Source organism: Muntiacus reevesi, chromosome 3 (genome assembly GCF_963930625.1).
Source record: "Muntiacus reevesi chromosome 3, mMunRee1.1, whole genome shotgun sequence".
NCBI lineage: Eukaryota > Metazoa > Chordata > Mammalia > Artiodactyla > Cervidae > Muntiacus > Muntiacus reevesi.
In genome coordinates this window covers 231,304,270-231,320,695 of record NC_089251.1, presented here as the reverse complement: position 1 = coordinate 231,320,695, position 16,426 = coordinate 231,304,270, and the positions used below count along the sequence as shown (strand labels likewise).

At 37.8% G+C, this 16,426-nt stretch overlaps 1 protein-coding gene across 4 annotated transcripts in view; it reads right to left on the bottom strand.

The window, feature by feature from the left end:
• Positions 1–1,787: 1,787 nt before the first annotated feature.
• The window catches only part of GPD2 (glycerol-3-phosphate dehydrogenase 2), a 230,765-nt gene continuing 216,126 nt past the window's right edge, over positions 1,788–16,426 (bottom strand). For all 4 annotated transcript variants that reach the window (XM_065931560.1, XM_065931563.1, XM_065931559.1 and 1 more), the window contains 6 exons: positions 16,098–16,229; positions 14,880–15,038; positions 8,557–8,669; positions 8,391–8,469; positions 8,103–8,201; positions 1,788–5,240 (listed from right to left, as the gene is read on the bottom strand). In XM_065931560.1, coding sequence (XP_065787632.1) covers positions 5,115–5,240; positions 8,103–8,201; positions 8,391–8,469; positions 8,557–8,669; positions 14,880–15,038; positions 16,098–16,229 — 708 coding nt within the window. In that variant the 3' untranslated portion in view covers positions 1,788–5,114. The remainder of the gene's footprint in view (positions 5,241–8,102; positions 8,202–8,390; positions 8,470–8,556; positions 8,670–14,879; positions 15,039–16,097; positions 16,230–16,426) is intronic.

Sequence of the window (16,426 nt, the reverse complement as noted above, 5' to 3'; positions counted from 1 at the left end):
GAGGTTAGATAAAGAAATCCTATGAGCATGAAAAAGCAGCCTCCAATTCAAGATTCTCCTTTACCTGTTTTTTCAATAGGCACCAGGGCCAAAAGAACAAAATAAGACAAAACAACTTCTACAGCTCCCAACTCCTTGAAACGCCACACTGTAGGAATTCCAGCAAGCAGCCACTGAAGGAGTGAACCCTGGCTCTACAGGAGCTCCTGGAGGATGAGAGAAGTCCTGCAGAGGAAGCAACACAGGGGGCTCGGCAGACTCCGAGTGGGTGGAACCCGCTACACCACGTGCCACGTTCTACTACCCAAGTGAGGCTCGATCCTCCCGTCTCTTCCGCTGAAACATTCACTATTATCTGTGACTACAGGATACACACCTAAATCTACACGGATTCAAGCAACCCCCGTGTGAATACCTGGAATGACAGGGAACGGATGGGAGGGTCTGTTAAGCAATGCAATTTGATGTCACAGGCGGAGGATGAAGATAGCCTCAATCAGTTTGCAAAAGTGGTATTCTGTTTAGGTCAAATAAACCTTACTGTTCTGGATCAAGTATCTAACAACATGCAAAGGTATTTATTGATTTTTGCCAAGGGTCCACAGGACCTGCAGAACTATCTGTGGTGTCATTGTGGCTGGCGTTATCTCTTCTTCTGTGCATGTGTTTCACACACAGGGTAGCTAATTAGAGGCCTAAAATACAAGGTACAGGCACAGAAGGCCCATTGACTCCAACCCTTGATACAGAACTTCTCTAGCTGTAAGGGTGTCATAACAATTGAAAATTTCTGTTGTCTGCTTCCTTCCTAAGTCAAATGTAGGTGAAATCTGCCATGAGTGATAATGTGGTATTGACCAAGACTGCAAAGTATTGATGTGAGTATCTATTTCTCTTCCTTGGATTACCCAAAATTTTACACATTTTGAAAACCAGGAGCAATGTATTTTGACAAATTTTATGTTGACAAATTTTAAACTGCTATGAACTGTGATGAGCTAAATCAATAAACAGTGTTTGAAGCTGTTAGATATTTTTTCCAGACCTTGAACAAACAGTTCATTGTTCCAAGTCTGTCTGGGGACTAGTGCTCTGTGTTATTCTATATAATTTCAAAGAACCTCAGAAGCACACACAGGCCTTTGAGCATGCAAAACCAAGAGGCAGTGCTTCTAAACCACAAATGGAGACAATGCTCCATATACATGTGTAAATTAAAACCTATAAAATAACATAGGCATTATAAAATTTGTGTTAAAACTGATAACAGCTTTACTGATTTACTGACAATGAAAATATATAGCATTTTTTCTGTCAGAGCATTTATCAACACTTGGCAACCCTACACTAACTTGACATGTAAGATGATCAAAATGGATTATGTAATCTTTCCCATTCATTTCTATTGATTTTGGTTATGATAAAATTCATCAGTGTGCCTGGGAATGCTCAGGCTAAAAGGCTCTGGTTGACAAAAGGAAAAAAAGAATTCAACAGAGTTGTAATAGGATGCATGTAATTTTAGAATAGGCTTGCACAAATACAGAAGTCGTGCCCTAAAGGGTCCAAAAACAAATTAATACAAATAAATCTGGCAGTCTCATAAAATTACATCAGTCTATGCAGGGATTCACTTTTGAGATAAAATTACAAAATTGCAAGCAAAAAATATTAATGTATGAATGCAATTAAAAATACAGTTTGTGGAAATATTTCCAAAGTTTTTTTAAACTACAAGTCATCAAAGTTATTTCTCTGACTGCAAGGTACATCAACATGCCAGTAAATGGACCATTTTAATCAGCTTTATTGATTCATGCTTTCAGTTCTTATTCAGTTAAAAACAAGGCACATTAAATACATCCTCTTACTGCTCTATAAATGCATGCAGCTCATTCTGTATATCAAAAGTAATAAATAATGGTGATAAAACACCAAGACAGTTATAAAAATGACAACCCAGCCTCAAACATAGTATTTAACAGTCCAATCTAGAACAATAACCAAACACAAAACATAAAAATGCCATATATGAAAACATGCAGTGTGTGTATCGACTCCAGAACTGGGCTTATACTTGATATTCTTTCAAAGCACAGTAGGGCTTTTTTACTCCCTATAAAGGGTTGACATAATGCAAAACAGTGCAAGTTATTAGTGTCACTGACTTCAATATTATTACATTCATATGCCAAAAATCTTTACAAATACATAAAAAGGGAAATAAGATCAAAGATTATTCTTACAGTATGTTCAGTAAAAGAATGAAATTTTGTTGTTGTACAAAAGAGCAAACTACATACTTTGAAAAAGACAATACAAAGCTAGAAACTAAAGCAGAATAGGGAGCATGCATTTAGTAGTGGAAATCCTAAAGTTAAACTGATTGAAAGCAAGAATATTGCAAACAGCATGACGGCAATGAGGCAGACAACCCTGGCTTAACAAATAATCTGGCATTATCCCTATTGTTATGACTGTGCGAAGGGCTACTGAAGGGAACGTGCAGCTCTCCACCACAGATGGGGGTTCCTTCACCTGAATCCCATTAAAGGCTCTTTAAACAAATCACTTGATGACAAAAGACAGTTTCCACACACCCCACACCCAGCCCAACAAAATCAGCTAATACCATATTTATACAAAAATTTAAAAAAATTCTTTTGCGCTTGGAATAGATTTTGAATCACACTTACACCCCACCCCCCATTTCTTCTCTCCTTTTCTGAAATCAGGTAAAGAAGCTGTACAGGTTTAATTAAGAACTTTATACAAAATGCGTGGGTGCTTTATTCACAGTAAAGACTTGGAACCAGCTCATTTCCAAGACGAGACTCTGGGATTGGTGAAGGAGCGTATGTTTTAGAATTAGCAGATTTTAAGCAAAGGCAGATATGCTCAAAGGAAGAAAAGTGTGCTTTTCTTTGTCCTTAAAGGAACTTCACTCAAAGCAAGGCGTGCACAAACAAGGCCTCTTTTCAAATACAGTCCTGCCCAGGTCACTCAGGTTATATGCCCAGTCCCTACTGTAATGGATTCAGGGGGGATACAAGCCATCGTTATCTTGATTTAACTAGAAATGGAGAGAAAGAGAGAGAGCACAAATGTATAATACTGTGGTACATCATCTCTGATGTTTTAAAGGACAACTCTTCTATTAAGGGTCGCTGGGCTCTAAACAGTGAGATTACTGTCTTGATAGAAAAACAAAATTACAAAACCACATGCGTCTATTATTTTAAAAAAGAAAAAGGAAAAGAAATCAGTGCAAAAAAAAAAAAAAAATCACACCTTAAAAGAAAAAGTTCACAGTGATACTTGGGAGCCTCACTTGCTCTGTTTTAGGTTTTCCTTAAGGAAGTGGCAAGTCTAAACTTCATTTTAAAAGCAAAATGTATGACAAAACCCACTGAAATGTTGTAAAGTGATTGGCCTCCAACTAATAAAATAATATTTAAAAAATAAAAAAATAAAAAGGAGAAAAAAAAATAAATAAATAAAAGCAAAACGAGTTACCGTGCTACCTTATCTGTTTCTGAGGTGAGGGTGGGGGCTTAGGTGAGTTAACCACCAGCGTGTATATTATGACAGACAGGCTCATGCCCAACTCGAATGAGACATAAAGATACTCTACAATGTTGACATATATAGAAATAACAGCACAAAACTGTTTTATGTACCAGTTTGAAAAATTAAGTCTGCACAATGAAAACCTGACATTAAAAAAGGGTCACATTTCCTATTTTATACACAACGTGATCTTAAAAATCAAAAGAAGCAGGTATTTAACTTCACAAGAAGAAGCATGAAGAAGACATATTCAGATGACTGGCTAAAATGCCACCAAAGTGTCACAAAAGCATGCCAAATTGGTCCTTTAAATTCAGTATATTATGTATTTGCTAATTTCTGGGCAGACTGATCTTTCTGTTTCGTCTCTCTGTGACTGTGTATGTGTGTGATGGTGGACATGTGTGAGTGTGTGTCAAGGATGGTTTTCTTTTTTTCTTTTTCGTTGAGAACGTTTCCATTTAGTACAGAAGGAGAAAGGTTTTAAGCAATTAAAATGACCATGAACATTGTAATTGTGTGTCTTTTTACAAATAATTATAATTAAAGTTAACTAATAGGCTATTTCTATTCTCTTTTACTATCTGTTTACAAATATTCCCTCCAACTGATATAATAACCTGAGCAAAATAGGCCATGTTCGATGGTATCACATGCTCCAACATTTAGGATTTGAGAATTGAAAACTGTGCTATATATGTGAATATATGAACATAGGTTTTTAATCCTTAAATTTATTACAACTGTAAAGATTTGAGAAATCTAGTCCCATCCCACTGTATCCAACTTGCCACTTAAATGCTGGTTTTAAAATAAGAAAAGCAGGGATCTTCCTGGCAACTGTAATAGTCAAAGAAAAACCAGCAGTGACTGGGGGGAAAAATGAGCTGCTGAGATGAAACTATCACTGTAACTCCCAGCAAATGTCAATGCTATCCTTATATCTCCTACCTGTGATTCTGGAAGCTTTCAGAGCTTCTCTTTGAGACTTGCTCTTATAACCAGATCTAAACTTTTTTTCCCTCTCCAGTTTACCAGTCATGCTCTAGATATAAAGTCTGGATAAAGAAGGCAGACAAGCTGGAGGAAGAAGGGGGCTGAGAGGTCTCCAGAAATGCTATTAATAGGTCCCACTCAATTTAAGAACAAATATTATCAACAAGCTTAATATCCAGAGCTTTGCGCATCTCACAAAATGCTTCCAGCTTCTGGTTTCAATTTTTGTCAAAATATTCTGCCTCTCAAACTGACTTAGAATAAATGAATAAACAAAAAGGGAGTATGTCCAGTCTAACAGATCACAAAATAAGAGCGAAACATTAAATCAGTGTGCACTGAAAATGAGAAAAGGTGATAAAATACACTTTTAAGAAGCTAGACTGACTGGCAAATACCAATAAAGGGTCTACATCGACATCTAAAGCTTTGGAATGTCTCCCAGTGTTCAAACAAGGCAGCTATCCGTGTCTGCTGTCTTGGAGTGGTGTCAGTCCCCTCTGGCTTGTGACATGATGATGTTTGTCGGCTGGATTTATTGCTCAGACTCACAATCCTCCACAACTTCGGTCCACAGGGATGGGAACTCTTCTATCGAGGTTTTCTTCAGCAGTTTTCATGAGTATAGCGAGCCGGCTTCCAGACACCCTTCCTTTTTGAATAGCACTCATCAGCTTAAAGAGAAAATAGGTAACAGATTCAAAAGGCCGACCACCTTACTCCTGGTCTTCACAGCATTTTAATGGGAACCCTTGCAGCAGGTGAGGATAATTAAATGCCCCCATCAAAAACCATAGCAGGTACTACAGTTCACAGAAGAAACTACAATTTTCAAACATTTCAAAAAGGGGAAAGGGGGCAGGTATTTTGCCAGGGCTGCAAAAACGAACAACTATCTAGCAAATCAGTCTGCCTTTAAAATGCAGATTGAATACATCACATTTTGCCCCTTAATGAGCTCAGTGCATATACATTTTTTTGAGCAACTCAAATATTGAATCTTTAATTCCATTTTAAAATCTTAAAAAGGAATCTCAGGGATTGAACAAAGACAAACCATGACATATTTAACTACTCTTTTTTAGTGTTATTGTACTTGACAACTTCAAGTTCCCCAAATCCAAATTCCTTAAAGACTTTTTAAAATCATTTACATTTAAGTCCTTGAAAATGGACCCAGAGATCTACCTTAAGAAGTAAAAGCACTCCACAGCCCAGATTTTAGCTAATTCATTTTTATCCAGTGGATAAAATCAGAATTAGTCTTGAAATTACATGTAGTCAGCGGGCAAAGGCCTTTAATCTGGAAGGCACTGTGCAATTATGAGTGTGGGGATTTTTTTTTTTCCTTTTCAAGTTGATGTGGTTTTAACTATTTGCTTTTCTTGATCTCACTTCTTCAATATTTTTTATCTATTTTTTAAAGAACTGATTTAATCATTCATCAGGAGTGTATATATATAGACATGTAAATCCTCAAAATATTTGCAGGGTTATAGTTTCTAGCCTAAAGAGATACATTTCTTAAAAATGACTCTGAATAAGGGTCAGAGGCATCTGCCAAGGAGCTGGATCAGAATTTCATGACCTTATTAAAAGCTGTTTCACAAGCTATTGTTTATTAGGGATGGACTCCTACATGCAGAAGTGTCATTAGAATCCAAACCTAAAAAATAAAGTCAGGTAATGATGCAGAATCTACAGAGATCTTCCATGAGGATTATTTAAAAATATCTATATTCAAAACTGTCTAAGTGGGATACACACGCACTCTTAATCTTCAGAAAAGGAAACTATTTTAATAAAAATGAAACAAAATCCTGAAAAGATACTCTCCACCTATGAACGGTATAATAAAGAACGCTGACATCTAAAGACAGCGATGTCTTGTTTACTGTTTTGTCTGATTCAATGAATACCTTTCAAAGTTTATCAGTACTAACAGAACTGAGAGAGCTGGAGTTTTTTTTTTTTTTCTTTATCCATAAAGGTTGTGTGATGCATCCACTTTTAACAAATCAAAATTTTCTTCAAACATTACATATATCTTAAAACCATATTACAAGAAAAAAAATAATATTTGGGTGTGAATATATTTCATAGGAAATATAATCAGCATTTTTTAAGCTGAAAATTATACTATGTATGCACTTAGTAAAGCATAAATAGTCTCTTTCATTTAGAATTGGACAAGAAATAATTATTAAAAAGACTACAAGAGAACTTGCAGGTGGTTTAAATTATTTTCTATGTGTTTAGCTCTACTGCACTCAAGCAAATTAGTTAACACCCAAAATCCATATCCATAACATTGGACTCTTATTGTTTCCAAGACCTCAGGTCTTTGAACCCTAAATGCGGTTGTTTATTTACAACCTATATGAAATGAAGCATTAACTATTTATTTGAAGAAAAGTTTTCTAAAATCCTGAGACAGACAAAAAAATTTCTCAAGGAAAACTAAACAAAAAATGTATGAAATGGTTTCTAATTTCCAAGCATACATTTTAAACTCAATTTCCAATGTCCACCTAGTTAAACAGTAAGCTAAAGAAGTAACATTCTTTTTTGTAATGCTGGACACAACCCGTGAAAATTTTCTGCATTTAGATTCAACAATGCTCTTATCTGCTGCTCATCTCCAGAGAGACAATTACCATTTCCTTTGCCTTGATCTTGTTTGTTTAACTTGACACAGTGAAGAAAGGGCTGACATTGACCAAAATCCCCAGCATTAATTTATTTCATGTTCAGCATTCATCATTGCCATGGTGCAAGCAAGACCTGGCATTCATTTGAAATACCTGCCCAAGAAGCACTACAGAAAAAACCTGGCCTGTCTGGAAACCAATACATTCTTCATAAGAGCAGAGTTCTATGGACAGTTACAAATAATGTATGAGGTTGTTGAGTTTTCTTCTTTTAAGGAACTTTTAAGGATTCATGTGTAGCATTCATTTTGAAGTAACAAAATTTACTTTCTTTCCAGTTACTATTAAACAACTGAATCTTGAATAAGGGGAAATTAGAAATAAAGATGCTTGGATTACATGGCCTTGACTCTAGAATGTAGCTTTCCTTTCTCTTGCTTTTCAGGTTTGTTATAATGTAAGAATATAACCATTGCATTTTGGATTCTCAAGTGAATATGATTCTCGAATGAATACAACTTTGATTTCTTTAAACTTCCTCTATTAAAAATAAACTTTGTACTTTAAGTAAAGAAGTGTCCAGCAGCGGTCTCCCTCAGCATGATTCTTGATAAAGAACATTTCTGATTTATCCCTTTAAGTCATAATTAACCTAGATTTAATCTAAATTGCCCAATACAACATAATGTATCTTATAAAAAGCTAAAGAACACACACCATGCAAAGTCATATCCTTTAAGAGGTATCAACCTTCCCTGGCTTCAAGCTTTCTTCTTTTTCAGAATGAGGCGACAACTGTATTGACTTTGAAATCCATTTCTGAGTATCTATTGATGACCAATAGATAAAAAGAAAATACACTTGTTTTCTTTCATCACAACTCACCTGCAAAAATTCATTGAGTTCAACCTGTCCATTTTTATTCAAATCTACTTCATTCAGAATTTCATGTAGCGTATTTTCATCCATTTGGACATTGATACTCTAAATAAAAGGAAATCACAAAATAATGAAGTTTTGTTAAAAATTATGTATATCTTTTTATTAACATTACTAGCCTTTCAAAAATTCAGAGAGAAATATTACTTATAGATAGCACTAGATGAGAAAAAAATTATCTGGGATAATCTTTACATTCCTCTGCTATCAAAGATACTGAACCATAAAAAATACCTCTAATACACGCTGAACATCAACAATGGTAATAAAGCCTTTCTGGTCTGCATCGAATTTATGAAATCTCTTCTTGTACCTGGAACACAATGTTAAATAATGGAAAAATATACTTAGGTAAGTGAAGACAAAAAGAGAGAGAGAGATAGAAACTTATTAGAAGTACCTGTCAATGTCTGAAGGCAGTAGGCTAATTTCAGAGCGATCTGTTAACTGTTCTGATCGAGATTTATAGCCCATTTCATAATACAGAAACTTCCGGGCTGTTTCAAGTTCTTCCTAAAACACAGACACACACAAAGTTTAAAGATTTATGGAAAGAATTATTGATTTCTTTCTCCTTTTTTTCCACGTAGTTTTCTAAAGAGAAAGTGCATCCTCATTTTTCTGGCCAGGACAATTTTTTATTTCCTCTAGTTTTATTGAAGTATAACTTTATTCAATAAAATTCACCAACTTTAGGTACACAATCTGATGTATACACTGCCACAAACAAGATAAAGAGCATTTTTATCCCCAAAAAAGCTTCCTCATTCCTATTCCAATTGATTCCTTCCCTTGACCTCTACCCGTAGGCAACCACTGATCTGATTTTGTCACCAGAGTTTTGTCTTTTCTAGAATTTCATATTAAAGGGTTCATATAGTATGTACTCTTCAGTGTTTTGACTACTTTCATATAGCATAACAATTCTGAGAGTCATTCATGTTGTTGCATGCTTTAATATTGTTTGTTTTTATTGCTGAATATTCCTCCACAGTATTGACTAGCAAAATCTACAGGACCAAATTTTTGTGGTTTGGTGACCAAAGAGCAATAAAAAGTAAATGACTATTGTAATGCGGCATGCTGTATCAAGACAGACATCACGGGCTAACCAATTCTAACATTTTGTCACTAGGATGCTGCTTCAGTTCAGTTCAGTCACTCAGTCGTGTCCAACTCTTTGCGACCCCATGAACTGCAGCATGCCAGGCCTCACTGTCCCTCACCAACTCCCTAGTTGGATGGAAATGACAGAGCTTTGAGAAAAAACAAAACACGCTAGTCTACTGAATAGTTTACTTTTCTTGTTTTCAGTGATCCCAGCCTCAACTGATACTACCTATTGTTGTGAACACTGCAATTCTACCAATTTGTTTGGAATTAGTGAAACTTTCTGACAGTAATTTTTTTTTTAAGTCAAAAGATTTTTTTCCTGGATCACAGCACAACAAATATTGAGTTTGCAAAAAAGTTCGTTATGGTTTTTCCTAAGATGTTATGGTAAAACCTAAACAAGCTTTTTGACCAACCCAATAGAGCTTTCCTTCTTAAAAATTTTCTTTAAATCTAGAACTACTCTCCCACATAACACATGATTTTAAATCCCTTCACCATGCTGGATAATTTCTCCCAAACCACAGCTAGCCTGTCATGTAATAAAATGGTCAGAACACAACACAGTACTCCAACAGAGATCTGGCAAGTACCTAGAAAGAAGTAACTATCAGCATCATTAGTTTAGATATATGATTTCTTTAGGAAACTTAAGATTGTAATTGCACTTGGGGGCAGCCATGATCCACTGTCACCTGCTATGCATTTACAGTTAACAAAAAATATATTTCTTTTTTGCATATGCTGCTGCTGCTGCTGCTGCTAAGTCGCTTCAGTCGTGTCCGACTCTGTGCGACCCTATAGACGGCAGCCCACCAGACTCCCCCATCCCTGGGATTCTCCAGGCAAGAACACTGGAGTGGGCTGCCATTTCCTTCTCCAATGCATGAAAGTGAAAAGTGAAAGTGAAGTCGCTCAGTCATGTCCGACTCTTAGCAACCCCATGGACTGCAGCCTACCAGACTCCTCCATCCATGGGATTTTCCAGGCAAGAGTACTGTAGTGGGGTGCCATTGCCTTCTCCGATGCTACTGTTAAGTCTTGTCAAATCTATCATGAATGGATGGCGTTGTTTTTCTACCTAATACAATGTCTGCCATTTGTCTCTATTAAATTATACCTAATGTAATTGCAATTTCACCCATTGCTTCAATCTATCACCAAGCATTCACTCTTCCTCCAGTTTCTTATGAGTACACCAAAGATGATCATTTGCCTAGTTACAAATCCACCATTTTTAAAAGACATCACAGGGGCATCATAAAATGCTTTACGGAATCCAAATATATTATGTCTATAACATTTCCTCAATCTAACAATCATGTGCTTTTCCTGAAAAGATATGTCTGAAGTGATTTTTTTCTAAGTGATTAAGTATTACGTTCCAGAGATCACTACTTCTTGCTAAAGACTGATAAAACAAACTTAAATGCCGTAACCTACAAAACAGCCCAAGACCAATCCCAAGACCACTGGCTTACAGGTTATAAACTTTATTTCTCCACTTTCGTTAGTTACTCAAGGCCCAGGCAGCCAACTTAAGAATGTGGTACTACATTTGCCCACCTTCTGTCTTCTGATTCTGTTTCTATTTGCCATAATATTTTAAACCTCGACAGTAGTTAAATAAACCCCATCTGCAAATTCTCTGAGTACCCTGAGGTATATAAAATTTCTGAGTTGGCATAAAAACGCATTTAGAGCAGTCTCCTATTTAAATGCCTATTTCCTCTTATCAATATTTATTTTGCTTTTCTCACAATGAAAATCATTCTCCTTGACAAAAAGGAGAAAAAGAAAAAACAGATTAGAATTAAACTATGAGTTGAAAGGTCCCCTCCCTTCTCTGGCAATCAAAAATCTGGTGCTAGCTACCTTTGAGCAAGGATCTAGGTTAGACTTTCTTTGTACTCTTTCTTATTAGTCCTGGGCACTCTCCCACTGTTGAGTACCTCTCTTCCCTCTCTTTAATACTTGTTGCTTATCAGTTTGATCTGTCCATGCTCACTCCATTTCTTCACTTGCTTCCTCTTTATTCTTTTTGTTGGAATCAATTTTGAAATAATTTCCCTTTGGGAGATCCCCTCAAATCTACTTAAGTGGTCTTTTCAAAGTCTCTCAATGAAATGTATGTTTTGTCTGCAGGTTATAAAGTCTACATTACCAAGTATTACTGCAGCATTTTCCAAAATACATCCTAAAGTAATACTCGTTTCCCTTTCCACCAGCCCTTCCAACATGGGAGAGTTGGATCTGTCCCCAAATAAGTTGCCTTTGGGAGACTGACAGTGCACATAAGCACTTTAAAGGCACCAAATTATCTGCACTAAAGAAAATGGTTTTATTTGTTTAACTCAGAATTTCCCAAACTCTTTTGACCATATAGTCATCTTTTCACTGCTATTAATTTAGACACTGATTATTTATTTATAATTATGTATTTTTTTTACATAGAGCTTCCCAGGTAGCTCAAGTGGCAAAGAATCTGCCTGCCAAAGCAGGAGCCACAGGAGATGAGAGTTTGATCGCTGCGTCTGGAAGATCCCCTGGAGGAGGAAATGGCAACCCATTCCAGGGTTCTTGCCTGGAGAATCCCATGGACAGAGGAGCCTGGCGGGCTGTAGTCCGAGGGGTCCCAGAGTCAGACACGACTAAGCACGCGCACACACATTAACATATATATTTAATTGTGTAAAACACAATCTGTCAGTGTTGCATTCCTAAATATCTTCACCAACTCCTCTATCAATCCCCAACTCCCCTAGATAATGCCTTCCTCCTTAATCAGTTCTTCTAAGTTGACTGCCTTTGGTCTTAAATAACAGATCTCCAAATCATTCTATAAATTTTGGAAAATACACACACATTTCTGAGGTGTGTGTGTATATATATATATATATATATATGTTGTAACCACTCGATTAAATTTGAAGATCCTTGAAACTATGAGCTATTTATTATTCCCCTAAAATACTTAGTATAATGCTCAGGATACAAGTCACTCAGTAAGTATTGACTGGTAAAAACAACCACAATTCATCTACAGAGAGTTATTTATCAGCCTGCTTCTCTTTCACTTTTGCAGGTTAAATAATCCCAGTGCTTTTAACCTTTTCTTAGAAGTCCAGTAACCTTTAATTCTTTTTCCCCTTTCCTTTGTTCTCTCTAGACTATCTACTGTTCTCATGAATACTCCTATGTCTCAGATACTGAGTAATAACTTTAGGTCTCTTATTTCTGCTATTTTGTTTGTTTAGGGGACTGGGAGAATATTTCTGAGTACATAAATCTGCTCATAAAACCTAAACCCATGTAAATCTCATTTCCTCGGGAGAGCTGAACATAGCCAGTTCACAGAGTTTTCTTCCTTCTTCCTACCTCCTACAGCCTGCATTCCTAGCACGAAGCACCTTCACGTAGTCAAATCACTCCAACCATAATTGTTAAAGGAATCCGTTATCCCCAGTCCTTCTGCGTGGTAGAAATGAGTGGCAGTAGCACAGGAGTAAGTTTCACTCCAGTGTTGCCTCACTATATAGCTTCAAAACTGGCCAAACCCAAACTCAAAACCAGAAGAGCTACATAAACCAGTCCCACCAATGCAGAGGCAACAGGGTGGGGTGGGAAAAGGGTGTGCTCCGGGATCTGGACACCTGGCTTCAATCCCAGTTCCACAATCTACTAGTTGTATGAACTCTCACTGGGACTTACTCCCTGAGTCTGTTTTCTCATCTATAAAATGAGGGTAAAGGTTATGCCTGACAGCACTGTGACCAGGGTTAAGAAGTTCTTTTCAGTGATTTCTACCATCACCGCACTACACATGTGGCATGAAAATGACTGACAGAGAATATTTTCAATGTAGGGCTATGGCTGCACCCCTGAAGACTGATTCTAACAGACTGTTAGTCGCTTAGTCACGTCCGACTCTTTGCAACCCCATGGACTGTAGCCCATCAGGCTCCTCTGTCCCAGGAATTCTCCAGGTAAGAATACTGGAGTGGGTTGCACTTCCTTCTCCAGGGGATCTTTCCGGCCCAGTGATCAAACCTGGGTCTCTTGCATCGCCTACATCGGCCTGAGGATTCTTTACCACTAGTGCCACCTGGGATATACTACATGGACTGAATCGTATCCTCCCAAATTCATATCCTGACAGCCTATCCTCCAATATGACAGGATATGGAGATGGGACTTTGGGGAGGTAACTAATTTTAGATAAACCTTGTTGGGGTTAGCACACTCAACAGAACAGACCAGACAATGCCCCCTACCTGCATCTCCTCCAGAAAGTAGCTGTCTGAAAGCCAGGAGGAAGGCTCTCACCAGAACCCAACCATCTCACCCTGGCACCCTGATCTCAGACTTTCAGCCTCCAGAACTGTGAGGAATACATTTATGTTGTGTAAGCCGTTCAATAGACTAAGACAGGTGGTGTTGAGGAAAGAGGGAGGAATCAACTCTAGGAAGGCCACTAGCTGGCTGACTAAAAGGATGAGAGCCAATAACATGGAGCAATGTGGAGGCGCCTGGAAAGTGTGACCAGAGCCCCTGACAGCAAAGTGGCTGTGAAGGAGCCTAAATGGAACGGGTTCAAGAAAGACCAGGGGAAAGGAACTAAACCAACAAACACAGGGAATAGTTCCTGAATAAATACAAGAAAATGCCTCTGCCTGAAACTTTGGTTTAATTAAAAATCATGACGATCTGTTTATTAGAAGAGGCCCTGGGCTGTATATGTGGACATCTGAACATCAATGGCTTTCTTTTTTTAAATTTGGATATAAATATAAAGTTTCAAATGACACAAATCAATAAGCATTTGTGGTCAGGCCATAAAACCACGATTTCCTACCAAAGGCAAACTTGCAGGAGTGTGAATTTCACTGAAGAATACATTCTAAGAATGTTTTCAATGAAAACCAGAAAAGGTTCTACCCACAATCATTATTATCTTACTTTTTCAGGAATTACGACCACAAATTTTAGAACATTTTTCTATATGGGATTTTCCAAAAACAACCAAGAAGAATATTTGGTTACAAGGATATTTGTTACCAGAATTTGTTATGATGACATATTTGTTACAAGAATATCTTTCCAGTTTCCTAAGGCCTAGTAGTATTAAACACACACAGAAATTGGCAGGAATTATAAAGTCACCATCGAAAACTATGCTAATCTCTGAATCTATTTGCAGGGCAGGAAAAGAGACACAGATGTAGAGAACAGATATGCGGCCATGGCAGAGGGCAGAGGGGTGAGGGGGAGGGTAAACTGGAAGATTCGGTCTGACATACATGCACCACCGTGTGTAGAACAGAAGCCAGCGGGAACCTGCTGTATGTACATCACGGGCGCGCAGCCCCGTGCTCTGTGATGACCTGGAGGGGTGGGACGGGTGGGGGCTGGGGAGCAGACCCAGGACGGAGGGGACATATGTATTCACGGAGCTGATTCACTTGGTTGTACGGCAGCAACTAACACGACAGTGCAAAGCCACTGCCCCCCAATTAAAACAAGGGGAAACAACTGTTAGCCCCTACTAACAGATTAAGACATTCAATGTCTATAATGGAAAATGTGGTTTTAGAGATTTCTATATAATACCTCTTTTTTAGAATCATCCCAATTCAGTTCTCGGCCCATCAATTCAACAATCCTGGGTAGGGCCTCCTCTGCCGCCTGCACATTTAGGAAGGCCAGGCGAGTACGACGTGAAATCATATCCACGGCGGTACAAGCATACTCCTTTATCCCGTATTTCACCTGGGTTTGAATTAAAGTAAAATGATTAATTTACGTGTTTTTTAAAAGGAGAGAAGTAAAGCTTTACCTAAATCCATGCTTAGGTACAGTGACATTTTTCTTTACATACTCTGGTTCCCTCTAGCAGGCATGAAGCAAATAGTGACATCACACAAGTTCCCCATTTTTCCGCCTGCCAAAGGAGATTTGGAAATTGGAACAATTTGGGTAAGAGTTAATGTCTTCTCCTTGAACAGAAATTGGCCCAAACATGTAAACTGCATCACTTCTCAGTTACCATCCACAGTAATCACTTCTTTTGTTTATGACAAGGATGTTAATACACATAGCTGAATAGGCAAAGAAGAAGTTTAAAGTTAAAATTAAAAAGTTACAGTCTCATCTCTGAAGGCTGTCCACAGTTTTATGTCTCAGAGTAATCAGATGACAGAAGTCTTGCATTCAACAAAATGTTTATTGGACACCCATGTTTAAGATGTAGTGAATTATACATGTCAAGTCAAGACATATCATCAGGGACTTTTCTGGCAGTCCACCGGTTAAGACTCTGCCTTCCAATGCCAGAGGGTGTGGGTTTGATCCCTGGTCAGGGAGTTAAGATACCAAATGCCTCGTGGCCAAAAAACCAAAACATAAAACAGAAGCAACACTGTGACAAATTCAATAAAGACTTGAAAAACGGTTCATGTCAAAAAAAAATGTCATCAGGCAGAACATAAGTGGTACAAACTTGAGGAGCTACAAACTCTCAAAAAGGGGAAACAGCTGAGTCAATAAGACTTGGGATAGCTCTGTGGAGGAGAAAGAAACCCATATTTTCTATGATTACTGTTATCACTATCAATATCATTATTGTTATCACTATCAATATCACTTCAGAGGTGAAATTAAAATCATGTAAGTGAAAGGAACTGTGCTGGGCAGACATTTTGCTCCAGGCTATAGCTGGTATTTCTGCAATAAAACTTAGCTATGCATAATTTCTAAAGAGGACGAAGAGTGAACAGATGAAAAGTATCCCAGGGCAGATGGGAAGCTTCCACAGGGCCATTTACATACCTCTGCTTCAATGTATGGAAATTCCGACACAAGACGCACTCCAACAATGGGCCACCGTTTTCCCGTCACACTTGCCATCTTGGCCACCTCAAAAGCCTTATCACCATAGGTGGCGGCAAGATGCTGGGCCACCTAAGGAAATGAAACTGCATCAGGCAGGCCCTCTGAAGTATCAATAGCTTCTGGATACAAAGCAAAAAAATGTACCTGCTTATCTCACCAGGTTTTCTTTTTTTTTTTAACAGCCTGTAACTAATAATCCTAGGAGAGCATTTGATTTTTATTTCGTGGGAGGAAACCACATGGGCTCCGAATGCTTAGGCCAGCAC